The 26,256-nt window shown below is 33.7% G+C and overlaps 4 protein-coding genes across 13 annotated transcripts; 3 read left to right on the top strand and 1 right to left on the bottom strand.

The window, feature by feature from the left end:
• The first annotated feature begins 1,045 nt into the window (after positions 1-1,045).
• Positions 1,046-8,830, top strand: LOC100779498 (armadillo repeat-containing protein 8). Of its 2 annotated transcripts, none has more exons than XM_041009830.1 (9): positions 1,046-1,551; positions 3,405-4,124; positions 4,359-4,454; positions 4,529-4,612; positions 5,702-5,936; positions 6,024-6,184; positions 7,108-7,386; positions 7,874-8,051; positions 8,536-8,830. In XM_041009830.1, exons 1-8 carry the CDS (start codon positions 1,219-1,221, stop codon positions 7,922-7,924), a joined length of 1,959 nt encoding a protein of 652 aa, XP_040865764.1. In that variant the 5' UTR covers positions 1,046-1,218; the 3' UTR covers positions 7,925-8,051; positions 8,536-8,830. The 2 variants fall into 2 exon arrangements, with proteins under 2 accessions (XP_040865764.1, XP_040865761.1); XM_041009827.1 differs by having other exon boundaries at positions 7,874-8,056.
• A 3,709-nt stretch (positions 8,831-12,539) lies between these two features.
• Positions 12,540-12,890, top strand: LOC102664626 (cyclin-dependent protein kinase inhibitor SMR9). Its single transcript, XM_014772766.1, has one exon. It carries the CDS (start codon positions 12,540-12,542, stop codon positions 12,888-12,890), a length of 351 nt encoding a protein of 116 aa, XP_014628252.1.
• Positions 12,891-17,046: 4,156 nt separating this feature from the next.
• Positions 17,047-20,730, top strand: NF-YA02 (nuclear transcription factor Y subunit A-2). Of its 9 annotated transcripts, none has more exons than XM_006575663.4 (6): positions 17,047-17,315; positions 17,679-17,762; positions 18,222-18,487; positions 18,653-18,765; positions 19,236-19,400; positions 19,933-20,730. In XM_006575663.4, exons 3-6 carry the CDS (start codon positions 18,247-18,249, stop codon positions 20,335-20,337), a joined length of 924 nt encoding a protein of 307 aa, XP_006575726.1. In that variant the 5' UTR covers positions 17,047-17,315; positions 17,679-17,762; positions 18,222-18,246; the 3' UTR covers positions 20,338-20,730. The 9 variants fall into 9 exon arrangements, with proteins under 9 accessions (XP_006575726.1, XP_006575724.1, XP_040862483.1 ...); XM_006575661.4 differs by having other exon boundaries at positions 17,047-17,396; XM_041006549.1 differs by lacking the exon at positions 17,679-17,762 and having other exon boundaries at positions 18,653-18,708.
• Positions 20,731-21,200: 470 nt separating this feature from the next.
• On the bottom strand, positions 21,201-24,236 carry LOC100788056 (probable amino acid permease 7). Its single transcript, XM_003519602.5, has 7 exons — positions 23,759-24,236; positions 23,400-23,636; positions 23,149-23,242; positions 22,782-22,996; positions 22,535-22,668; positions 22,201-22,428; positions 21,201-21,999 (listed from the first exon to the last, which is right to left on the bottom strand). Exons 1-7 carry the CDS (start codon positions 23,880-23,882, stop codon positions 21,598-21,600), a joined length of 1,434 nt encoding a protein of 477 aa, XP_003519650.1. The 5' UTR covers positions 23,883-24,236; the 3' UTR covers positions 21,201-21,597.
• Between the last annotated feature and the right edge of the window lie 2,020 nt (positions 24,237-26,256).

The raw sequence follows: 26,256 nt of genomic DNA, 5'->3' as shown, positions 1-26,256 counted from the left end.
AAGGAAACGAAATCTTATTCTCTTTCTAACGTAAAGAAAGACGGGAAGAATAATCAAGGAAACGAAATCTTATTCAAAATAAATACGCACAATTTATGTAAATCGAAGAGAAGTCTTATTATAAAAAATAAATACGCACAATTTATTTATTATTTATGAAAATCATATATTTTTAAAATCCTATGAGTTTCTTATAATTATTAATCTAGAAAATCTTTAAAAATTTAAAAACTAGCCAGCTTCACAAAAGGTGCAGTCGTGCAAACATGGAAAAAAATTCAATCCAAGGAGCAATTGCAAGCAGGCAAGAAGTTTAAAACAAATATTTCATTAAAAGAAAATTATGAATAAAGTGGGACTATCTGTATCTAGAACCTCAGTTTGTGAGGATCATGAAGAGCAGATATTTACGGGGACGGCTAAAGAATTAAAAAATAGATTTACTCACGTTGCAATTCAAAAGTAACTTTGGTGAAAATTAACTTAATCCACCCGTATTAATTTTAGAAAAACTCTAGGTTGTCATGCATATTTAGAACAAAGCATCAAAATTTGGTGGAGTTTTGTCTAAAAAAATATATTAGCCTTTTTTCCTTATAACCAAACCATGATCAGTTGAATATATAAAAAGGCAGCATTGTACTATCCACTTTCCAAGCCAATTTCTTAAAATGCACCGAAGCTTATTACATTGATTTAATCATTTTCATCTTATGGCATGAAACGCTTTGCATTGCACCAAATGTTATATGAGCATTATTTTAATGTTTTGGTCATTAACACTATCACGAATTTAGTGGTATAATCTGAATTGAATTGAGCAGGAACTTTTCTATAGAGGATACATGCAATTTCTGAAAAAATAATGTACTTTTTAAAATTAATTATTTTCAATATAATGCTAATTATACATTACTTATTTATTTTGAAAAAAATACAAGAAAAACTCGTATAAAAGATTTAAACCTATAAAAGAAAGGGCGCCAGTTTCCAAATTCGAGAATGGGAATGGGGTCCAGCTTGAACAACACTAGTCCAATATATTATCCGTTCCGTTCATAAATTAAAAACTTGGCACTTACATACCCGTTTTTTTCTATGAAACAATAAAAAATAAAATAAAAGAAAAAAAAGAAGAAGATCTGTCTTTCTTCTCCTCGGCTTCTTAACTGTGGAATGGAATGAGAAGGTTGCTGCGCCTTCTCCTCCACCGCCACCATGCCGGCAACGCCTCCCTCCTCCGATCTGATCCTCCACCGACTCACCTCCTCCGACTGCGAAATCAAGCTCAAAGCCATTCGTGAGGTCAAGAACCAGATCATCGGCAACCGCACCAAGAAGCTCTCCTACATCAAGCTCGGCGCCGTCCCCGCCCTCGCCGCCGCTCTAGCCCAAGCTGACGCCGATTCCGCCTCCGGCTCCACCCTCATCGTCCAGTCCGCCGCCGCACTCGGCAGCTTTGCATGCGGCGTCGACGCCGGTGTCCGCGCCGTCCTCGACGCCGGAGCTTTCCCTCATTTAATCAGACTCCTCTCTGCCGCTGACGACAAGGTCAATTCGATTAATTACAGCGTTTTTTTCTTTTTGAAATTTCTTTTGCGTGTTTGTTTTCTCTGGCATTGGTGCTTAAGATGAAATTGCATTTGTAAGAAGAAATCAGGAAACGCTGTTTATATTGTATGGTTGCTCGTGTTGATAAATTGGAAATTAGGAATTGAATAGCTCCCGTGAAAATAGTTATGTGCTTGTCTCATAATCCTGGATGACCCTTTGGTATGGAATAAATGGTGTTTGGGAGGGAAATGCCTACCTTTTGTGCGCTCACAGTCCTCAACGAAGATTAATAACCACTTCTGACGGGGTTGCTTTGTACCAATACCATGTTTAGCAAAAAAAAAACTAGTTTGTAGAGTGTTCGCATGTTAGATTGTTAAGTTGCGAGATGTTGATGTATTCTATTTCTCTCCTTTTCTTGCTAGGTTTATTATTGTTACTCGTGTAATAACAGCAAAAACTATATATATATTTATTGCTTAGTGATGAACGCAGTTATGCAATTTAGGAGATGCTTGGTAGGGTGGATTTGGAATAGAAAGGGATAGAAAAATGGGGAGTAGAGTGTTTGCGAAATTCATCTATAGGTAGAGAAATTGGAAGGGCCCAAACTTGGATGGTACACTTGGAAATAGAGAGGAGTCCAATTGTTAATCTCCTGGTAACTTATGTTTTACTACCGTTACATGAAGCATTTTTTTTTTTTTGGAACAAGGAGACTCTGTAAGGGCAGAACTTTTGCTATTGAGCGGGGTCTGGAAGTCTGTTGGAATCTTGGCTATCGTAGTGTGGTGTGTGAAACGGACTGCAGGAATGCAGCAGACGCAGCTCAAGAATCTATGGAAGAGCAAATAGATAGGCATGTGCATGGGGATGCAATTTGTCGGATTCAGAATTTTATTGGGAGGGGCCGGAATGTCTCACTCAATGTGGTGTCTCGAGACAATTATTGTGTAACCTATTTGTTGGCTCGGTGCGGTACAAATAATAGGCCTGCTACGCATGAGTGAAAGCTGCCACCTGTTTTGTTCTCAATGCGTTAGGCACTGATTCTTTGTCTCTAGTTTAGTTTCTTTGTCTTTCTTTCTGTAAATGTACCAAATAAAATTATGATTTTGTTTGGCTGCTTCCGGCAAGTGTTTTTGCTGTTGGCAATTCATTTTGAATTTCTCTTTAAGGAAAAAATTTGGTAAGGATATGAAAGTTTTACTTCCTGCATGCCTACCTCTTTACTTGCCTACAAATACAAGCAAATATACATTGATTTTGCACTTCTTCCTTTGGTTTTCACCTATGGTAAAATCATCCTTGATTTGAAGAAATGTTGGCTTCTAATTACCAGACGTGTTGAAGAATCCCCATGATTTGTAGATACAAACTCTTCATGAAATATCAGAAAGCCAATTAAGTTATGATAAACAGCAGTTGTGAGGGGAAAATAAATGTATTATGATCTAATGCTTCTATAATATTTATGAATTGGCTGTGATGGTGTGTAGGCATTTCAATGCAGTCAGTGGGGTGTGGACATGATTTACCAAGTATAGTCACTTTGTATATCTTATATCTATTCTGTTTTAAGCTATTTGCTTTCATATTTTAGTGCTAGGGTGAATGGACAGAGGTTACACGAAGTGCATTTGTTATTCTTGCTATTTGATCTTTGAGTGTTGAATATTTTTCAAGACTTCTTTATGCCTTTTATTCATTTGTGGCATGTAGTAGGTAGAACAAAGCATACCTGTCCTTAACCCATGTACATTAATTATTATCGTGATATACTGATATGAGATATGCCTGTATTTTTTTTCCCAATGCCATCTAATAGACCTGCCTACCCTTGATTTCAGGTTGTGGATGCCGCTGCACGCTCTTTACGAATGATTTATCAATCAAATCTAGCTCCAAAGTATGACTTTTTTAAAGAACAAGACATGCAATTTCTTCTTTCACTATTAAAAAGTGGGAATGAAAATCTTACTGGACTAGGTGCAAGCATTGTTATTCATTCTTGTGAGAAAAGAGATGAACAAAATATGTTATGCTGTGCTGGTGCTTTAGAAACACTTATTAGCCTTCTTGATGGTTCTCTAAGCCAACGAGATTCTAGTTTAGAGTCTCTTGCTGCAATTCTTAAAAACAATCCAGAAGTTGTCTATAAATTTGTGGACCTTCAAAATGGAAGAGTTTTGAGTTCGGTAATTGAATTAACCAAGGATAGATATTCTCGGACTAGGTTATTAGCCTGCTTGTGCCTGATTTGTGTAAAGAATTCATCTTCTTGCTATCTGCAAGACATAGGAATCAAAGCCAAATTGATACATATTTTACTTGAGCTCCTTGATGAATCTGGTCAAGTTGGAGACAGTGCTTCCTTTGCCTTTTCAAGTTTAGTTGCAGAAAAAGAAGATTTGCAGAAGTTAGCATTTGAGGCAAATGCTATTGATAAGTTCAACAGTCACTTGCAAAATTGTGCTTTACATCCCAAACGTCTTGAAGGGATATTTCTAGCCTTAGCTGATCTTTGCTCAAAATTGGAGTGCTGCAGGTCTAAGTTTCTTTCATTGCAGGTCTGTTGTTAATGGGAACTACTAGTAAATCTTATATATTTGTCCCCCCCTCCTCTCCTCCACCATGAGCAATTGAGAATGCTTGACTTTGTGCAATGAGTTTCTTCCTGATAGATTAGATGATAAGCAATTTATGTTTCTTCTCAATGTTGTATTGGAAAAATTTGCTCCACTAACTATGAGCTTAGACACTAAGTCCACTTGCAACTTCTGCCACACTTTTTGTGAATACAGGTCTTGAATATATTAGTTGATTCCCTAACTCATGATGATGCCAATGTGCGCACTGCAGCTTGCATTTGCTTAAAAAGTGTCTCTCGCTCCATCAAGGTGCATAACTTGTGAATAATGGCACCCTGTATTTCATGCTATGTATAGCATAATTCTCATAAAATGCCATTCAGAATTTGAGTGCAGGTTATTTCATGAATGAAAGGATTATTGCTCCTTTGGTTCGGCTTCTATCTGATCTTTCTACTTCTGTCCAAGTAAGTATCATATTTACAATATTCCTAATTCTTGTATTTAAGTTAAACTGAGTACTTGCTGGCTTTCTTTCCTTGAGCAGTGCAGATAGGAAACTACCAATCAATCATGCTATAGGATTGAAATCTAAACTGTGGAATCTGAGGGTTAAAAAATCAATTTACATTTATAATTTAAGGTTAATATGTGCAAGCTATTCTGATGATAATAGATCCTATTCTCTTACCTGTTCCTGTATTGATTGTAGATTGTGCTTGAACTTGAATTGTTCAGGGATTAGGCTTTTTGCTTGACTGCTTTGTGGATTAACTTGATTGAGTTCTGATTAACCTGTTATTATTTGCCTAATGATTAGGAAGGTGTAGTAGAGTTTTTTGTCATAATTTGAAAGATTTATTCAATAAGGACTCTAGCAATTTCTGTGATATCTGTTTCCATTTTGTGTTTGTATGTTGTATCACCCATCTTATAAGTTTCAATGTTTTATTTTTGAAATTGTCACCATTTATTCACTGATGCTTGTTGATAGTTTTTTCAAGGCTGTATTGAGTCTTTTCAACTATGCTCTCACTGACATATTTGAATAGTTCAGTACTAGTAAATATAAATATTGCAGGTTAACATTGGATTTAGAAGTATGGTATTGAAGAAGTATTGTAATTGATGCTGAGTAGGGTGAGCTGTCTTAAAGGGATATTTTTTGGATTAAACTGTTGTACAATATGATATTCAGAATTCAACATTCAAAAGAGAATCTATTTAATAATTTTCAAGCCATGCTGTCAAATACGTAAAAAGATGGATGCATTACAAGAGAATCTGGTGTGTTGTTGAATAAACTCAAACTACTGAGCATTATAAGTATTTTATCTTGCTCTAAATGAGGTTATCACAAATAGAATACATGTTATCCTGTTGACTAAATTAAAAGCTTACCTTTAATTATATCCAATATGACCTTATCTCCCCAGCACTTTGTTTTTCCTCCCTTTCAAAAGTTATACTTTCTTATTGATCATATTCAAAGGAATTTTCCCTCATTAGTTTTGTTAAAATTTAGCAACCATAGCCTTTTCTATGTTTTCTACCAGGTTGCTGCCCTTGGTGCTATTAGCAACATAGTGATCGACTTTACACCACAGAAGTCAACATTCATGGAATGTGGAGGTGTTAAGGAGCTTATCCAATTGACAAAGTCTATGGATTCATCTTTACGGTTAAATGCTGTATTGGCCTTGAGGAACATGGTATTTCTTGCGGACAAAATGTGTAAGGAAGGAATTTTTAAGGAGTTGACAGTGTCTTCTGTAGCTAGCCTTATCTGCGGTAATGATCTTCATTGTCAGTTCCTATTTTTTCTGATCAATTGGTGTGTGACCAAGTAAGTTGTCATTGATTCTGTATGCTCTGCAGATCCCGAGCCTTCTGTTCAAGAACAAGCTCTGGCCCTTGTGTGCAATTTTGTTGATGGATGTATAGATTGTGTTGAATATGCTTTTGCTGAAGATGGTATCATACTGGATGCTGTTGCAAGGCAATTGAAAAAATCTTCAAAAATTGAAATTGGGATACAGGTCGGAAATAAATTCTGAAATAGCCATTGGTGGAATACAGGCATTAAAATGGATATTAGTATCAATGTCCCAATGTAATGATACATATTATGATTGTGTTATGGTCCTCCTTTTCATATCTCCTTCCTCCCTCTATTTTGGGTTGTTATACAATAGAAGGTGCAAGCACTTGGGTAGGGGAGAAGGGAAAGGTTTCATCAAATGTTTTTTATTATGTCATCCCATGATTTTATGCTAGTGTTCTGTCAGAGCATATTTAGTTAGTACTGTATTGAAAAGCTGTTTTACCCATATGGCCAAACAGTGTGGTGGATTTTTTGTCAACTGCCATAGACAATTTTTGAAGGGAGGCCTGCAATGGCAGTGCCATAGGCCGCAATTGCGTGTTTGTATGGTGGATTTTTGGCCTTCTACCACATTCTGCCACCCCCCCATTGATAACACTGCAATTATCAAGAATCAACTATCTCAAATTTTTTTAAGTTTTTAGATAAAGACACTAGAATGATTTTTATATGCATGCTTCCTCATGCAAAAGCCCTATGGGCTTGAAGCGTGACAATGCATGGTGGTGGCATGGTACCAGAGCCCCTATGTCCTTGTCATATTTCTAACAATTACCACTGTAAATCAGTTGCATAAAATGTTTATGGTGGGCAACAGCCAACAGGAGATCCACTTTCATCATTTTTTCTTACTTGTATGGTTCAATGAAGTCATTTTTGAGATTAATATCTATACTTTTAGATTACTTCATTTTGAGAGCATGGTTATCTCAAAGGGAAATGTAAAGGGTGAACAAAGTATTTTTCCCTGACAGGATAGAAATAACAAATTAACACAATGAGCATATGAAAAAGAAAACTGCAATTGTATTGAAATCTTAATCTTTCAAGCTGATTATCTTTTTATTTTCTGTGTAGGGGATGTACTTACTCAGCAATATTGCGAGTGGAAATGAGTCTCATAGAGAAGCTATCATGCAGCTACTCTTTTCAAAAGCAGAAAATGTGTCTCACTCTTTCTTCTACCAGTTTCTGCAGAGCAATGACAGTTGTTTACGCACATCTGCTGTTTGGGTCATAGTAAATCTAACTTTTCCTGCAAGTCCTGGGGTATTTGGTAGGGTTGTAAAACTGCGTAATGTAGGCATTGTTTCTCAAATCAAGAAGATGGTCAACGATCCTTGCATGGATGTTAAGGTCTTTTAATCTACATTTCAAACTGGTCTTGTTCTATACTCTCTTTGGACTCAAACACAAGTAAAGAATAGCTAATTTACGCTAATTAAGAATGTTAGTTAGCCTCATTTAATTTTCTTAAATCTCATTTATATAATGAACTTCATTTCCTAAATTATCTTTCATGCTAATTGATGGGAAGACTTCAATTCTATGGGAACTTGTTTCAAATGGGAATACTCTCCATTTTAAAGGCCATGTGATTGATATCATGAGAATAAAAGGAGTCATTGAAAATAAAATTTGAATTAAATAAAAGGCATTTTGTGAATGATTTCATTAAATAGGATGGAATCAATTAAGATTTGCTTATATTTTGGACCACTATACCTTAGTTTAGATATGCCTATATTTTGGACCACCATACCTGAGTTTAGATTTGCTTATATTTGAGTCTGAAGGAAATACTTCTTTTAGTCATTTTGCAAATTTTCTTTTGTTGATGCAGCTTCGTGCAAGACAAGCACTTGGGCAGATTATTACTTTTGGTGATAGGTAATTGTAATCAGTTACTCCATTCAAAGCCCCTGGGCTGCAGGCAAAGAGAAATCTTGATAGAATTTATTTTCTCCCAGTTCCCACCTTATTATATGTAAAGGTGTATCGGCCTTGTGCTTCAGCATCAAGTATGGTATGCTTTAGTGGATGTATTTCAATGTCTTCCTAGCTGTCTTTCCTAGAAGTTCATTTCTATTCTATTTATGCAGGCCACTGGCAAACTTTATTAAATATGGTATTGAAAATTGGAATTGTTGACTGTTATTTAGTTGTTAATACCTGCGTAACCTTAATTGGTTTACATGATATAAAGTTGGTTGTAGTTCAATATTCCAATATAGCCACTTCATAAAGATGATGATTTTATTTCTTTATTCTTTGAGATTTGTTCATATTTATTTAGGCTCAACTGCGAAGTAGTCTTTTAGTTGGGGATCAAGATTTAGTTTTTCCTCATTGTTTTTCATATGTGCTCGCCCCTTTTTTTAGCTTTATTTTTTGTTCTGGTACTAGTTTATCAATAACATGTTTCCCTTGAAGTTTTTTAACAATATGTATCATGTTCTACCGTGTCAAATTGATACATGATTTTTTTCATGTTTCCCTTTGCAGGTGTATAAAATTACTTGTATTTTTTTGAACCAGTCAGAGCAGTGACAAGGTTTTCCAATTTTGTAAGCACTCCTGACTAGGTTACCCCGAAGTCTCTCTTTTGCTCTCATTTGTATCACCTTTTGTAAGTCGGAAGATCGAAGTAGTTTACAGGCTTTAGTATTGTACTATGAGTAGTAAATGTCAATTTTAGAACTTAGTTTCAATTTTATTCTGATGCTGAAATATTGACAAATGGTTGAGTTCTATGTGTAAGCAACATGTCAAGGGGTAATGATTGATGTGTATTATTGTATGTCTTGTAAAATTTCTTTTCTAGGTCATAAATTGGTTAATTTCTTGTCGAAAAATCTAATTAGGGACGAAAATCGGCCAATTTTTTTAGAGACCTAAAGCATTTCTGTAAGCATGATTTTATTACATATTAACGTCTGAACATATATTGTGATGTTTTTATGTACATTCTTCGTGAACCATCAATAGCGCAATATATAGTATAGACAGCGCAATAATTTTAAAACTACGTATTTGTTAAACTGCATTTCTACTCTGTAAGCACTAGTACTTTATACGCAACAGCGCAATAATTTAAAAAAAAATGTTGATTTTGCGTTTTAACTAATGTTATGTACATAGCCATCAATAGAAATAAAATTTTATTTTATTTTAAAGCTAGTCCATTTATATTTTACTTCATTTATTTGAAATAAGAGGTATTTAGATTGATTTAAATTTTGGAAAGGGAAAATAATCAATTTATTTTTATTCAATGTATACAATTAAAATTTGATATAATTATAGTAAAAAAGAATGAATTTAAAGAGGGGGGGGGGGGGGGGGGGGGAATATATACATACGAGTGATGTTTCATGCATGCTGTTTGCATGTGTTGTTTTGTATGGTGGTACTAACATAAGTTGTTTGGTTTTTTTTTTTTAAAGAGTTAATCTAAAATATTTCTTGTATTATTTTTTCTAAAAATATTTTTAATTATGAGTTTTTTTAGTCAAATGAATTAGTAAAATATCCTTAACGAGATATTTTTTCTTTTTAATTATGTTTTTTTATCGAGTACAAGGGAATCGAGTTTAGCAGATGAACAACTTGTTGATAAATATTAAAAATAATGTTTTTAATATTTCTCGGCCGAGTGCTCAACAACTTTGGATCAATCAACAAAACTGTATTTCTCGGCCACGGGCCACTCAGCGTTATTGGTTATGTAGACAAGTAACAAAAAAAAACTATATACTATTATTATATCCAATATTTAATATTTGTATTAAATATTGGATATAGTAACAGTATATAGTTATTTTTTTGTTTAAAACCGTAATTTAATAAAAAAAGGTAATTATTAACATTTTTTTAATCTTTTTTTCTCTCCTTTGCTTAACTATTATAGGCCTTTTTTGGCACGTACAAGGCTGATTTCAAGCCTTGTATTTTTAGAAGATCTATTCCCGAGCTTGTAGGATCGCCTCAACTGTTTAATTCACTTGCTACATTTTGTTTTATGTAGTACTTAAACACGTTAGTTCTACTAAGATCACTCAAATACAACAAATATATAAGCTTGAAGTAGTGGTTGGAAAGGAAAGGCTCAAGGAGTTAAGGGTGAATAGAGAAATCAGGGAAGAAAAATTATGGATTCCAATCTCTCTCTCTCTCTCTCTCTCTCTCTCTCTCTCTCTCTCTCTCTCTCTCTCTCTCTCTCTCCCTCCCTCCCTCCCTCCCTCCCTCTCTATATATATATATTCATTTTTTGTCAATTATGTACTTAAATTATTGTTTGGATTTGATTTAATTTATTTAAAACCATGTTGAAATCTATAGTTGTAAATAGTTTTATTTTGATAAACTACTAAAATCACTCATCTTGATCATTATAATATTGGTGTAAAATATCTATGAGGGAGAATTTAGTTGATCGCTTATAATAATAGGGTTTTCTTTCTTAATAATTTTTTTTGTAAAATTATTTATTTTTTATCCATAAGAATTAAATATGATATCAAAATATTTGTCACACTCACACGTCTTATTCGACTAATTAAATTAGACCACCTTAATTAAGATCACCCATTTGATATAACAACTAAAATCACTCATTTGATAAATTGTGGGGACTAAAAAATACAATTAAGTCTAAAATTAATTATTAAGTCCTTCAATAGTGATAAAAAATATATTTTAGTTATTAAATTTCTTGATTTTTTCAAAAAAAGAATTTGTTGTATTTTAACCGTTGATAAACTAATGAAAATAATGTTACATTTTTTTTTCGATAGCTAAGAATGTTATTTTGATATAAGTAACTTTCATAAAAAATGTTGAAACTTATGAATGACTTTTCAGCCAATAAAAAAGGATGAGAGGGGAGAAAAAAATATTTTGAATAAATGTGGTAGCAATTGTTTCGTACTCCCTTTTTAATTAAAAACTATAAAACTATATTAATTTAACCTTCCAACCACCAAATTAGATTTCCTTAAAAAATTATGATCCTAAAAGTTGCACTGAATTTTGATTTCTATTTTGATAAAGTCTAAAGTTCAAAATCTAAAGCTAGGTGAGGTAGCCCACAAACTAATTAATGTGTGCATGTAATTAAACACTCCAAAATAAAAGAATATTGTAGATGTGTCACCGACCCTTTTAAGTGATCCAAAAAATTAGTCATGGTACACCAGGTAAAAGTCGAATAGGTCCCCAGAATATTTGAACGAGCTACTTTTTGACCCCTTTTTGTCGACCATTCTAGTCATAATAGGTCCCAAGACATGACCTATAGCTCTGCCTCCAATTCCTTCTCCTCTTCCCCTTGGCTCTACTTGACGTCAAAGAGATAAAAGAAATATAGATATAGATGATTTTTAATTGATTTTTAATTTTTTTATTAGTTAAAAATTTTATTTGATTATTCGATAAACATATATTTTTAATAATTTTTGAAATATTAGTTGAAATATTTTTAAAATATTAACTTTTAATTTCTTATATTTTTTTCCTCTCTTATTCTTAATATATTTAATCATTTTTCTTATTATTTTTTAAATAAATCATAATATTATTATTTTTTATCATTTTATACTTTTAATTACTTCAACAATTAGTTTATCAAACACTTCTAATTTAATACAATAATTTTTCAATTTCAAACTAATTTTCAGTTAATTTTACCAAAAATAATCATAATACTAATTAATTTAGGAACTTTAGTAAGTGTCAAGAAGATTTTTCCTATGTAAATGTGCAGGAATTTATTATTATACATAACTTTTTCTTTACACATACAAAATAAGTTATTCTCAAATTTGAACTTATGATTAACATGTCACTAAAGCATAACTTTATCATTATGTTAGGACTTACCCTTGGATGATACTATGATAGAACGTGATAAAATAATTAATTTTTTTAATAAATATCAATAAAATATTTGGAATGATGGAATATATGTTCACATCTCACTACATGTTTTCAAAAGGTCTAAAAGATTTTCACAAGACTCTGTGCTGAGTGGTAATTGTGATTCAATTAATTAGTAGCACTTCAGTTCACAATCCGAAATGGGCGGTTGAAAAGCATATATATTAGTTTGGCATCCTTTTAAAGAAATGTTGCCCTCTTGGATTTTCCTTATTTCCATTCTATAGTGTGATGTGTGATAGTAAAAGGAGTTGCTTTTTCGGTGTCAGCTACACAAAACCCTCTTTATTTATATGCTATATATAGATTCTTTCTTGAGGAATAATTACTTGACTCCTCTACGTATAAAACCTTCTTTTCAGTCAAATATATATCATTTAATTTCCATTTCAAAGCACTCTCCTAATACGAAAAGCTTGTGTCCTCTCCTCTTATTACAGTAGTTAGTTATATCTTCTCTACCTGGTTAAGTCTCAGGCTTCTTCTTCCAATTGCCAGTTTTTTTTTTACATATATAGAAATCTTTACCAGTTCTTTTAACCTAGCTAGCTAGCTAACTCATACAAGACATGATGGTCCCTTCTGGAAGGACAGAACCAACAAACTCAAGAAAAAAGAAAAAAATTACAAGAGGAAAGCCCGCAAGAAGGCATTGCAAGAAGCAGCATCAAGAGAGCAGAAAACAAGAAACACCAAAGAAAAGGGACATGGGTTCTGATGTGGCTGCTGTGTCTTCCACTCCCAAAGGTGAAAAGTTTCGGATTGCAGAAGTTACAACATGCCCTCCAGCACCAAAGAAGAAGCCAAGGCTGCTTTCTAATTGCTCTTTGCGTAGATCACCCTTAGCATTCTTTGCACCACCAGATTTAGAGACCTTCTTCTGCTTTGCGCTTCAAGATCTTCCCGTTTCATTTGTTTGCTAATATTTATGTGATTTTGTGACACTTTAATTAGAAGATGCATGTGGACTTCTGTTATGCATGTGCTTTTATTTTAGTCTTTTTAGTTTTTTCTGCACTTCTTGCAAATGAAAGGTATATGCTTTGAGAACTTTGGATTTTGGAGTGATTGATCTTTAGGATTTAGGAACAGGTATTCACCCTTTCTTTCTGCTAACTTTAGGTGGGTAACAACTTAATTGTAGGATTTGTATCTCTCTAAATTTAGCTGGGGTATGTGTGCTCTAATTAGATATAGATTTCAAGTTTATTTTCTTTTTTCTCTGTTATAGAAGATATATGTTCTGACCTTAATTTGAAGTGTGCTGATGAGTGTGCAAAGATAGTGGTTTTGGTTTTAGATTTGAGTGTCATAGCTTGGAATTCTAAAAAAAAAAACATAGTTTGTTAAGTGATTGCTTGAGAGAAATTAAAGTCATACTCTCATATATACTTCCTATCTATATATATGCAAATTCATCTTTTATTTTCTTTTCTTCTACTTCTCTTCTGTACAATTGATGATGATTATAAGCTTGAGATTTTTTAGTAGATACTTTTTGTCTTTAAAAAACTAGTGTGGATAGATGACCCTTCCATCGATAATGATAATTAAAATGATTTTCGTTGGCAAAATTAATCTTATCAAAAGAGTTAAAATATTATTGTAAATTCATTAAAATATATTCAGTGAGATGCCAATAAACGAATTGTTGATATAAAAAACTAATTTTTTTAATTTTATAAAATGATACATGTTTTGAGACAAACCAAAAATATAATGAGATGGAGAAAAAGTATTCAGTTGTGTAGTTTGTGCAAGTTATTTAGCGGTAAAAACAATCTTTAATTTGAATTAGAAAAGTTTATTTCGAACAAAACTGCAATATTTACAGTACATGCACAGAATTGTATAAAGAAATATTCAATATTCAATTTGAGTTTGACACATAGCTAGGCTGTATTTTTAGGAGTTTAATTCCGGGCAGAAATTTGTAAATGGTATTTTTTATATTCATAAGTTGTAATTGGTATGCCTCACTAATAGACTAGGCTCAATTGAATCGGTCTCTACAATTATCAAATTCGTGGGTGCATGTATGGATCAACTAGTGGCAAAAGTTGTCCCAGTATAGCTAGCAAATGCAGTTGCATTAATTAAAAATTTAAAAGTTTTGTTATATTCAGATATTTAAAAGTTTTGTTATATTCACATAGTAATCTTACTTACGTAGTACTTGACTTGGATTAGCCAGATATTTAAGGAAAAGAAAAAAAAGGCACAACAGTTTCACATTAAGATCTTAATTATCATGCGTTTCAACTGGGAAGAGGAGCAGCAGCAGCAAAGTGAAGTGTTATTAAGAATCTGAATCTGAAATAATTTTGTCAGATTTGTGACTGTACTATACGTGTCTCTGAGTTCGGCCCCACGTCTATGAGAAATTGAGAATCCAACGAAGGGGTCTCTCGTTCGTGCGGGTCTCTCATATTAGAGAAAGAGAAATGAGAATCTCAAGAAATTTCTCATAATTTTCTTTTTCACTTACTAGAGGTACTTTTTTGCTTTTATTTTATGCTGCTAAATGCTACTTGCAATAACTTGCTCTACTCGCTACTCATACGGGAATTTATTTTTCTGATAAAATAAGAGTAGATAGTACGTGGAATTGATGATATATATTGTCCCCCAAATGTTTGCAATCATTATTATTTGTAGCAACACTCTTACGTCGGTTACGTGTATAAATGTACTCATGCACACAGCTAGACACTTTAGAATTAAGGTTTTAAATTATGATTGTAGTTTTGTCCTTTTTTATATTGTAAAATATTCCAGATAAATATATATGATTACAGTTACAAATACTTCAAAAATAATGCAGTACAAAATTATATTGTGTCTTGGTGTTTCACATGCTACAAACATTCATTCACTCTTTCTAATGCACAAAATCTAAAAATTACAATATTAAAGCTTTGAGAGAAATTCGTGTTATGTTCAATGAGAAATTTTTGTACCATAGATATATACCTGCAACAAAAAAGCATTTGATCAAGTCGATTAATCAAAAAACGATGTCAACGAATGCCTGATGATATTTTTGAAATTAAAAACAACTCATTGACATCAATTATTATTTAATCGATGTTGGAAGAGCTTTTGACTGGAAAAAAATGCTTACATGTTATGGAAAAAGCTATTTGATTGCAATGTTCCAATCAATAGTCAAAACAATCCCTCTTTAGTTAATGTTTAAAATAATCCTATATTGATAAATAGTTTTTAAAAATGTCTCAATTTGACCAATAGTCCCAATTTGGTCAATTAACCCCTAAAGTGGGTGATAGTTTTTAAAATTAATTTGGTCAATTAACCCCTAAAGTGGGTGATAGTTTTAAAAACTAATTACTATAGGATGGTCTAAAACATTATCAAAATGGATTATTTTAATTGTTGATCAGGTTAACTTTTTAGTTAAACAAGCAGGTTTTGGGTCACATCAAACATTTTTATTTATTTAAAATGTTTTACTGATAATCCACATGGTGCATCATGTCGACAAAACGCCATCCACCATAAGCAAAATTCAAAATCCAAAAGAAAAAACAACTTTAATTCAAGACACACGGCAACAACTAACATAATATGCAAATAGTAGTGGTGAGTTCACTGCCTGCATGCTATGTGTCTAGACACACAAAAGGTGGCGCCACTGTCACCAACTAAGAAATTGGGTGACTTTAACACATCAAATAAATAAAAAATCAACCCAAAACATATAACAATACCTAACAAAACATGTCAATAGTAGGAGTGAGTTCACTATATAAGCATCATGTGTCTAGACACAGAAAGGTGACACTACCACCAACAAAAATATAAAAAAGGTGACTTTGACACGCGGCAACGACTAGACAAAATTAATAGTCGACTAACTAACAATGTGTATAATTTACCATTATTGTTGGAAAAAAAAAAAAAAAGAAACTTAGAAAGACCAAAGGCAAGCCTCATGCCCAATATACCTTGTAGACCTGTAAAAGGATTCACTACAGAGAACCACCAAGCATTAACTAATTGTTGACTATTCGATATGTGACCAAAGCTTAACTTTTGTTTATTAGATTAGTATTCCCAATATACCGTACATTAATGTTAATAAAATATAAAGTATTTATTTAAGATTAAAATAGAAATTATTTAAATAATGTTTGTTTTCAATAACTCCATATACTTTAACTAAATTCTATATTTTAAGTTATTCAAAATATTATTTATAAACTTAAATGTTATAAAATTTACAAAATTTATTTATTTTTATAATATAGTTATAAAATAGCTAAATTATTATATCATTTTACTTTTAAAATTGAAACATAATTAAATTTATAGAGTGAGTTCATTACTTTCTTCTGAGTTTATTTTATACCAAAAAAAAAGGAAAGTACTTTCTTTTGATCTGCCACGTGGAACCCATCTATGCATTCGACTTATTGTAGTCATATGTAAGTGGATGAACTCGACCCAACAAAGTAAACAAACATTGTTATAAAATTTTAAAAAAAAAAAATTGAACCAAACATAATTAAAAGGTAAATTCTTACTTCAATTAAGAAAAATATACGAAGTCCTTAAATTACTCCGAGAAAAAGAAGAAGAAAAACGACAAGTTAAAAAAAGTGGTGCCACGTTTTGCAAGCGATCTCAATTTGTTTAATTTAGAAGTGACTAATTGAATTGTGTTCCCCTCAGTCCTCAGTGGCAGGTAAGGCTCAGCTTTCCCCATTTTTCAAAGTAAAGAAATGGAGTTAATTATACGGTGGAGAATCAATTATTGATCGGAGGAAACTAAAGAACGATGTTTGCAAAGGAAAATGGACACGTGCCTCACATTGCTGTCAATTCTAGGACGCTGTGGTCCCCACCCTGAGGCCACGCGTTCACCGGATTCTGCTAGTCAAGTGCGTGTCACGTGGCCCAGACATTCAGGGGCTCTGATATCCTCACCCACCCCCTCTCAGATACCATTTTCCCTCCCACTTGTCTCCACGTGTCCCCTCCGTGAAACGTGATGCTGACGTCATCACTAGATGTCACTTCCAATTTAAACAGGCAAGGCAACACTGGACTACATTTGCTAGTGTTGTTAAGATTTTTTATTTTTATATATTTTATTTTCACTTTCACTGTTATTATCGTCAATTTGTCATGAGTTCCTTTATCCTCATCCTCTTGTTGTATCACAACTGAAGTGAGATATCAAACATTCAATACCCCAAATTCTAGTTCTAGAGAAAGCAAAGTTCTTTGATTTGCCTTCCACCCCCTTAATTTCCTTAATTAACCAACTGGGAAATTTGGTCTAATTGTGATTCATTCTCTTTGGGGGGCTTTTGTGGATTAAGGTTAGTATTTGCTTGATTAGGGAAGTCTTTATGTGACCTGGGTGGAATGATTCTGTGTCTGCATGTGTGAATTCTGGCAAGGTATCACCCAAACCAATTTTTTTTTTCTCTTGTGGCTTGTGATGTGGGAATGTTTTTCTGGTTGCATATGTGGGAGAATTGGGATTTTGGTGCATGTACTAGGATAAGATAAACTCCCAATTTTGGTGATATTCTATTAAGTGTAGCTCACTAGCTAGTGTGTATCTGCTTCTGTGAACAATAGCTATGGTTGCATGTTGGAATATCACCTGGTGCTGTTTGGTTGTGTGACTAAATATATGGCAGAAATAAATGTTGCTGATTATGATTTTGTTCTTCTAGGGGCATTTGGTTTCTGGGCACTGTCCAAGAGTTGAAAGATTTTTTCTTTTTCTTTAAACAGTTGCGGCTCCTGCTGAAGATCAAGTAATAGCAAAATGGAAACTATTTTTGTTTTAAGCCTCTGTTTGCTTAACAAGTATTATCTTTTCACGATGAATTTTAATAATTTTGAATGTGGGTTTATCAATTTTCTTTAACTTGCATGTCTACTATCAATCAGCATGCTGCATTTTAAGAGCCTTTCATTCATTAATGAAGCTATGAACTAGTACTATTGTAACTTTCTGTGAGTTGTGCTTGATATCATATCGATCAATTTGTACCTCTAGAAGGTTTGGATATCAATGTTTCTGAGACAATTATGGGTATAGTTTTCACTTCACGGGATTTTGTTTCAGAAATACCTTATTTACCCATTCTTTTAATTCCATTGGAGGGTCTCTTATTGTAAAGGGGAATAACCACTGTTGCTATCAACTTTTATTTATCTTGCCTTTGTTTTAGCATAAGGAATAAAATTTGTAATCCAATATTCTTTTGTAGGGAACTAGGGATCTGAAGATAAGATATGCAATCTAAATCTGAAACTGCAAATCAACTGAGGTCTGATCCACATTCCTTTACACCTAACAATGCTTATTCTGAACCCTGGTGGCGAGGTATTCAGTACAATCCTGTCCCCCAAGCAATGTTAGGAGTGAATGCATCTAATTCATCTTCACTTGAACGCCCTAATGGTGATTCGGAATCCAGTGAAGAGGATGATGATGCCACTAAAGAATCACAACCCACTGCTCCTAATCAATCAGGTGCTTTATATATATTGTAAAGAAAAATATAAGCATTAAAATAAGGAAAGAAAAAATTTGCTTATATATAATGCCCCAAATTATTACATTGATGTGATTTTTTATTTTAGTCCAAGTGTTACAAGGTTGCGAGGATACTGAAATACAGTATTCTTTTCTTGGCAGGAAATTATGGACAGGACCACCAAGCGATGCAACATTCTTCATCATCTGCACCTTTGGTACGTGATGATTGCCTTACACAGGCTCCACAAGTGGAACTTGTTGGCCACTCAATTGTAAGGCTTTGCCCTTTTGTTAGTTTTTAGCATGAAGAGAAGGTGCAAAGATCATAGCTTTATGACTATGTTTAATAGAATAAATTTTTGCATGTCAATGATGAAAATTCAATTATTGGAAAAATTATAGTCGAATCTTGCATGCTTTTGTATTGGATCCTAGTATGCTTCAAATTCTTTTACAACAGGCAGGTGCTTCAAATCTTTATTATAGGGGCATGTTGGTATGTGAGACTAACCAGTGTTCATACATAAAAAATTTATGCATGTAGTTTGTCAAACTCACTGTTTTGCATTTCCCATAAATGAGTCTGGTTAGAAACGTAGTTTGAGCATAACTCTGAAGGATAGATTCTTATTACATGATAAAAAAATTTCATGCTATTTGGTTTATTTTCCTGTTTCAAACAATGATGACATTGGGATCTCACTGCAATGATATAACCATATTGCATTTTCATTATTATTAGGGATACACTCCTTTTATAGGAATGCCCCATGCCAGAATGGCTTTGCCCCTTGAGATGGCTCAAGAGCCTGTTTATGTGAATGCCAAACAATACCAAGGAATTCTGAGACGAAGACAGGCTCGTGCTAAAGCAGAGCTTGAAAAGAAATTAATAAAAGTCAGAAAGGTACAAATGTGCACTAGAGCTTATACTTCTGTAGGCATGATTGTTACTCTATAGTTCTGAAGTTAATTGCCTTATCCATTTTGGAAAGTGATATATCAACACATTTCAGGTTTGGGATGTTTGTTCCCTTATTTTATTTTACATTGTTCTACAACCAATTTCATTTCTGCAGAGCTAAAACTTTAGTTTGACATGAAGGAATTTTAACTGTGTTTATATCTACAAAGGATACAACCAAAGTAAGATAATTGGAAATCTAGTAACCTCTGAACCTTTGAACATTTAAAATCAGTTGAAGATTTTAGAAGAGTGCTGCTTTACCTAAATGCACAATGCTATGGATCTTGAAAGACTCAATAAAGTAAGAAGGATGAGATGTTATCTTCATTTAAGTTTACAAAACATGTGCCAAAAATCAAAATTTGTTTTTAATGAGACAGGTTGGCTCTAGTATATTACTGTGTGCTTGATATTTTGTACATGCAAATCTGCGATCCTTTGGCATACTATACTAACTTCTATTTCTTCACAGCCATATCTTCATGAATCCCGGCATCAGCATGCTATAAGAAGAGCACGAGGTAATGGAGGGCGTTTTGCAAAGAAAACTGAAGTTGAGGCTTCAAACCACATGAACAAGGAAAAGGATATGGGTACTGGCCAGGTCCCATTGTCACGGTCAATTAGTTCATCTGGTTTTGGATCACTACCCTCTGACTCTGCTGAGACCTGGAATTCTCCTAGTGTGCAACAAGATGCAAGAGGATCTCAAGTGCATGAGAGATTTGAAGAACGCAACTATGCAAATGTTTTGCAGTCATCATCTACTTTTTGTTTGCACTCGGGTGAAAGAGTGGAGGAAGGGGACTGTTCAGGTCAACAACGGGGAAGCATCTTGTCAGAGCACACCTCACAGAGGCGTCTTGCTATTCAGTAAACCACTGCATGTGTTGATGCTGAGGTTGGTATATATAATTGAGTGAACTAGTAGGTTGAGTACCTTGGCTATCTATCTGTAAACATTGGCAATTTGCATGCATGTCAAGCGGCAAATCATTCTTGGCTGGGTTTCAGCTGTTCATGATATGGGGAGAAGAATGATTGATTGGGCCATCATACTTGTGTTGTTGAAGTCTACCAGTCCTTCATTATATCCTCTTTTTCATTTTTTCTGTTTTTGTACAGAGATAGTAGTTAGCAAAGTCAAGCCAACGGATTAGAAGACTTGATGAAACAAACTACTGACTCACTTTCCTCTGGCGGCTTTATTTTATGTTACTCACCGGTTATTAATGCTTAATATGAGACATCATATGAGAGATTTGCTGCATGATTGTATTCACATCCTCTTCGACATTTTACCTTTCTTTTGTGTGCCATCAGGTCATTAGTTCAACTGAAGTTTGAGTGTTTGATCTTATATCGTTACAAAACTTGCAGTAACAGTTGGGTAATCAAAACACGAATGCTTCATGTTTCTTTAAATTCTCCAATTTTGTTATGCCCTGAATGGAAATGCAGAGACATGGATGTAAATAGATTTACTACATTAAATACTGTATTTTTTTACAATAGGGAATCCTATCCAAAGCGAAGATCGGGTTGCAGCAAAGTTACTGAAGTAAAAGGTCAACAACATTGAGAGGTCACTTGTGAGGAACTTATATTTATACCAAAGTTGGCTTAATCTAAATAGTATCGATAAGACTTCAAACAATAATCAAATAGAACTGAAAATTTTCCCACGGAAAATAATAATGTCCACTTTCAATTTGTTTGTATAACAGTGGAAGAACCGAGGAAGTAGGAGTGTTGAGCTCATTCATTTCAGCAGTGGATACCTTCAGCAGGTGAACAAATACAGAATCACTATTCCTATTGAAAATATGAGAGAATCTGCATGTTTATTGTCCAACTGGATTCGGTGCAGTCTCCTATTCCTTGCCCTCACACAGTTAGTGCATTTGTAACCATTGAATAAAGATCGGACAGTTCGGATCTCAAATACGTGTTTTATGTCTAATTTACTGAGATAGATGTCCGATCTTTATGTAATGGTTCCAAGTTAGTAATTGAGTGAATATGTGGAAAAGACATTGCAGATGATCCTCATTATTTGTGGGTCTTGAAAGGAGAAAAGTGGAGAAAAAAAAGAAGGCTATCTGAGTCTAATTCCTTGGAGAGGTCTCAAAGCTTCTCAGCTTATTTTTTCAGTTACTATTCCTTTAATACATCCAATGAGAGTGAACAATCCAAACAAAAAGCCAAAAAAGCTGAAAGTCCGAAGCAGTACCCACTTAGTCGTCCATGATACAGTACTGGACTGACTCAAGTATATTTCCACTGGAAAATATATGGTCAACGGCCAAAAAATGATGCTACCCAGAACCCCCAAAATCTGATTGAAGTAGGGAAATATCATTGCGATCACAGTTGTGGATGCAACATAAGCAGTTCGGAAAGACAGGCTGAGAAAATTAAGTTCAAAGGCTGGAAGCAACGGGAGTTTCAAGATATATGTGTGATTCACAAATTCACTATCTGGGAATCTAAAACGGAACCAATTCTCCACGGTGCCAAAAAGTGGCTGGCTATACACCTGCACCAAAAGGTAGATGCCACTTAAATGAATATGCATTCTATAATCTATAATAGTAGATACAAGTAGACTATATATATATATATATATGTTGATTTCATAACACACTACCATAAGACAGGTGATGGAGAATATAGGAGATATAAAATGGGAGCACCATAATAAGAATTATTGACATGGTATCTCTATATTTATATGCACCTGATATGAACCAACTAGGTGAACCACTATACAAGCGTTAGCAAAGTTCACTAGCCAATAAGACTTGGAGGATACGAAACCTGTTAAAAGGTTTCCTGGTGTATTATCACCAAAGGCAGCATATCCAGCACCTCCACAACTGAGGTACAAGAATGTTGTGACACTGACCGCTATTACTGAGGCCTTCTTCATGGTTTGGTTTTCTGGTGGAGGCGATTTCAAAGTATCCTTCAAGGAACGCAGTAGATTGTATCAGTCTTTATAATTGTTAGACTTTCCCCCCAGAACTGTGGTAAAGTTATATTCTGGTTATCTGAATTTGCAAGGTATGTACCTGTATTTCCATAAGAATTGTCGAGAATGGATATGAGAATGATATGTCACCAAGTGCTTGAGAAACCAGCCATAACTTTTCAGCTCCATTAGAGGTACTGATTCCTCCAATGCTACCCTCAGCATGTCCTTTTTCTGAGCAAATTTTTGTCATAAAATTATATACATTTATCTAATCAAAACTAAATAACTAGCCCATGAACAAGCCAGTCATTGTGAGCCTAACCAAAGACTCCCCATACGCATACCTATGATTTGAGCAATGGAAAGCCCCATTCCTATGAAAGAATAAGTAAAGGACATAATTGCAGCAACAACCGACAGCCATTTGATGTTATGGAAGTTGGGTATCTGTGAGAGAACAATTTGGATAGCCCCAAAAAGTAGCATATAATATGCATCTACAGACTCACATGCTGCTTCAGGCCCTTTGTTGTGGTAACAAAATGAATTTTGGATTGTTCTGCAGCCACAAATAAAAATAGCAGCTCAAATTTAATATTGGCAATCATATGGTGAAAAAATCTGGTTTTGCACAGATAAACGGAGGGAAATTAAAGGAAATGACATAACAGGAGAGGAAGCAGTATGATAAGTGGTGATAAATCAACACACCTTAAGCTGATAGCTGTTGTAATGACGAAGGCAATTGCAAAACCATACAAACTAATACTGACAAGAAGGCCACTGAGCCGTCCATTACTTATTCCTGTAACCAGCATAAGAGGATCTTATTTTACTATAGAAAGATATTAAATGTTCCAAATGGTGTTGGTACACATGATAGTAAGGAGTATTCTGGATCGGTGATCGAGATCTGGAGACACTTGATGTAGAAGGAAGAGAAGAAAGGGAATTGTAGGTACCTAAATGCAAATGAACAACATCAAGGTAGGAGGCACTTCTGTTGGGACCGTATTCGGGATGGGGATGGCGATAAGTGTTGCATAGAAGAAAAGAAGAGAAGAGAGTGGTGGAAGCAATGAGAAGGATGGAGAAGGGGCCTGCAAGCCACCCAAGCTGTGCAGTGCTCCATGGCAGAGACAGCACTCCGGATCCTATCACCCCTGTCACTATGTGTGCCACTGCTGTCCACACCGTCCCTTTTATTCAATTCAGCACATCACATTCACAACACAGACCAACATCTTATGTTAGTTTTTATAGTATGATGAGATAGATAGATGACTTTTGCACAAAACAAAACATTTAACACAACACAAACCTGTCCTTTTGAGAGGGTAAGCAGATTGGGTGAGTAACAGCGGGATGTTGTCATTTGACTCAGACTCAGCAGCCACACCCATCTTCAGACCAATATCAGATCCGATGCTATGTGCCTCATTCATTCTCCATCTTTTGCCACTTCAATTCCTGAGACTTTAAATAAAAGGCACAGAGAGATACAGGAATTTTCTACTGTTATTACAGGTAAGATGGCCAAAAGTGTCAAAAGCCCACAGAAGCGTATAATACGGGCAAGGCTGCTACTACTAGTCAGCCAAATAAAATAAACTCCTTTTTTTTCTTCTTCTTCTTAGCTCAATTATTGCCTTTTCTTTTTGCTTCCATTGCTTTTATAGAAGATTGTGTTGTTTCGCAAAAAACGAAAAACATGTTCCAATTTCCAAATCTACCCAGGACAGTTAGTAGAAACCGCCTCCATACTAGGAGTTGAATCTAATGCAGTGGATGTTTAAAGTAGCCCGCAAATAGTACTATCAATTTAGGATATTTGAAGTACGTGTTTAAATTATTTTTTTAATTAAAATATTAAAATAATGTTTGGTAAATAAAATAGAATAACACCAAAACAATATATTAACTTTCGTTTCCATATTTTTTTGGGTACATTATTAGTATATGTTTAATGCATATTAATTAGTATATGATTCATAAATAACATTTTAATGCTAAAAAATAAAATCAATTATCCGATATTTCCGTGTGAGAAACGCAACCATAAAATAGAACGAGACTAAAAGATTAAAACAATAATTTTGATGTCACTTTTAAGAAGAAGAAAAAAACAAGATGACAGAATAAACTATTTCCACCAGAGAAACAATCATTAATAAAAAATTTTATAAAAAAATCAGATAAAGTGACTCTCTCTCTCTCTGCAAATTTCTCTATTTATCTCCTTTTTTATTAATAGTTTTATATTTTCATGATATTCCTTAACGCCATAATTCAATCTCAATGAACAACAAACCCCAAAACATCGGAACCTTTAACCATGTTCCTTAAACGTCTCTACAAACTTCCTAGAATACTGGTCACTTTGTCTGATAGTAGTAGCTTCCAAGTTTTTTACAGAACACGGGGGTCTTAGATATCAGTGAATACCCATGTATCCCATGTTGTACACCAAACACACTTTATTTTTCATGTTGCATAACTTCTAACGTGATTACATCCGTTTGCTTGGTACATCTGAAAGTGAGAAATATAAATCAGGATGGCAAAAAAGTTTGCTATGTAAACCTAAACCACTCTATAGTCTACACTTGCTCGGTATATGAAAATATAAGGGGAGTAAAAGTCAAAAGTCAAGAAGAGGACAATTTTCTACGAAAACAATAATAACCAATTTCAACAGATAAGTTTCTCCGTTGATCTTAAAAAGTTGAAATGATACAAAAGTGATAGAAATTGGACAAGAACTGAGATGTTTTTGAGTTGAAAAGGAGTTTACTTAAAACTAAAAATATGATTCATCGAAAGAGAATGGTTAGAAAAGAAATGGAAAGAAAAATGAAAAAACAGCATAACAGAATGCTGCAGTCTGAAACTGAAACTCTAATTGAGGAATACTGAGAACAGAGCATGACACCATAAAACAACAACGCAGTAAAGAGATAGAGAAATTTAATGCCAAACAACACAATGCAAAGAGTGAACGAGAAATAAATAAGAATGGTTAGCCATTTGATAAGGAATAACATACAGTCTGATTATTTATTAAAATTAAAAAAGAACAGAAGATGGTATTTGAAATGGAAGCAGGCAAAAGTCAAAAGAAGGCAAAACTCACAAATGCAGTGACGGAGTCAGCTCCTGGAACCGCAACTACACTGCTGCATGTCTACTACTCTCAAATAAGAATGGAAATGGGCCAGGCCGTTTATCAGGAGCCTTCGACCGGTGTGTTTAAGGTCTTACCTATCCTAACTTATTTATCATAAACATCATGATTAAACTTTTTAAAAAACCTACTTAATAAAAAATGTCAGACTTAAGCTTTAAAAAAAAGTTTGTTAGATATGTTAGACTAGCCTATTTAATATATATATATATATATATATATATATATATATATATAAACTTAGAAGTCACAGATCAATCTTTTTTTTAAAAAAATAAGATAAAATTTAAACCGCTCAGTCTAATTAGAATGTTTTGATTGTAATTTTTATTTGGGTTGTTGTGATTAGTGAATTTTAATTTGTAGAGTGCTCTAATTAATTTTAATTTTTTTATGTAAAAATTAAAATGAAAATATGTGTCTTTCTTTATTAAATTTTAAAAAAATACTATACGAATTTTTAAAGTTAGTCATTAGATCCTCTTCATATATAATATTTATTGTAAAATAGATTTTTTAATAAACTTGTAGGTAAAGTCAGACTTTTAAATAAGTCAAGTCAAACCTAAAAAAAAAAACCTATAACAAATAAATAGATCAGACCAAACTTTATATTTTTAATTCAGGGCCAAGAT

Source organism: Glycine max, chromosome 2 (genome assembly GCF_000004515.6).
Source record: "Glycine max cultivar Williams 82 chromosome 2, Glycine_max_v4.0, whole genome shotgun sequence".
NCBI lineage: Eukaryota > Viridiplantae > Streptophyta > Magnoliopsida > Fabales > Fabaceae > Glycine > Glycine max.
The sequence above is the reverse complement of the archived record's forward strand: the minus strand, read 5'-3'. Positions and strand labels throughout refer to the sequence as shown.

What these genes read in the sequence shown, in the direction of transcription:
- NF-YA02 (NM_001289258.2), top strand. Translation starts at nt 18,247, where the DNA reads ATGCAATCTAAATCTGAAACTGCAAATCAACTGAGGTCTGATCCACAT. An exon ending in CACTGCTCCTAATCAATCAG is followed by an intron (nt 18,488 to 18,652) that starts GTGCTTTATATA and finishes TTTTCTTGGCAG; the next exon opens with GAAATTATGGACAGGACCAC. An exon ending in AACTTGTTGGCCACTCAATT is followed by an intron (nt 18,766 to 19,235) that starts GTAAGGCTTTGC and finishes CATTATTATTAG; the next exon opens with GGATACACTCCTTTTATAGG.
- LOC100779498 (XM_041009830.1), top strand. Translation starts at nt 1,219, where the DNA reads ATGCCGGCAACGCCTCCCTCCTCCGATCTGATCCTCCACCGACTCACC. An exon ending in CTAAGTTTCTTTCATTGCAG is followed by an intron (nt 4,125 to 4,358) that starts GTCTGTTGTTAA and finishes TTGTGAATACAG; the next exon opens with GTCTTGAATATATTAGTTGA. An exon ending in ATCCTTGCATGGATGTTAAG is followed by an intron (nt 7,387 to 7,873) that starts GTCTTTTAATCT and finishes TTGTTGATGCAG; the next exon opens with CTTCGTGCAAGACAAGCACT.
- LOC102664626 (XM_014772766.1), top strand. Translation starts at nt 12,540, where the DNA reads ATGGTCCCTTCTGGAAGGACAGAACCAACAAACTCAAGAAAAAAGAAA.
- LOC100788056 (XM_003519602.5), bottom strand. Translation starts at nt 23,882, where the DNA reads ATGAATGAGGCACATAGCATCGGATCTGATATTGGTCTGAAGATGGGT. An exon ending in TTACCCTCTCAAAAGGACAG is followed by an intron (nt 23,637 to 23,758) that starts GTTTGTGTTGTG and finishes ATTGAATAAAAG; the next exon opens with GGACGGTGTGGACAGCAGTG. An exon ending in CAATTCTTATGGAAATACAG is followed by an intron (nt 22,429 to 22,534) that starts GTACATACCTTG and finishes CGTTCCTTGAAG; the next exon opens with GATACTTTGAAATCGCCTCC.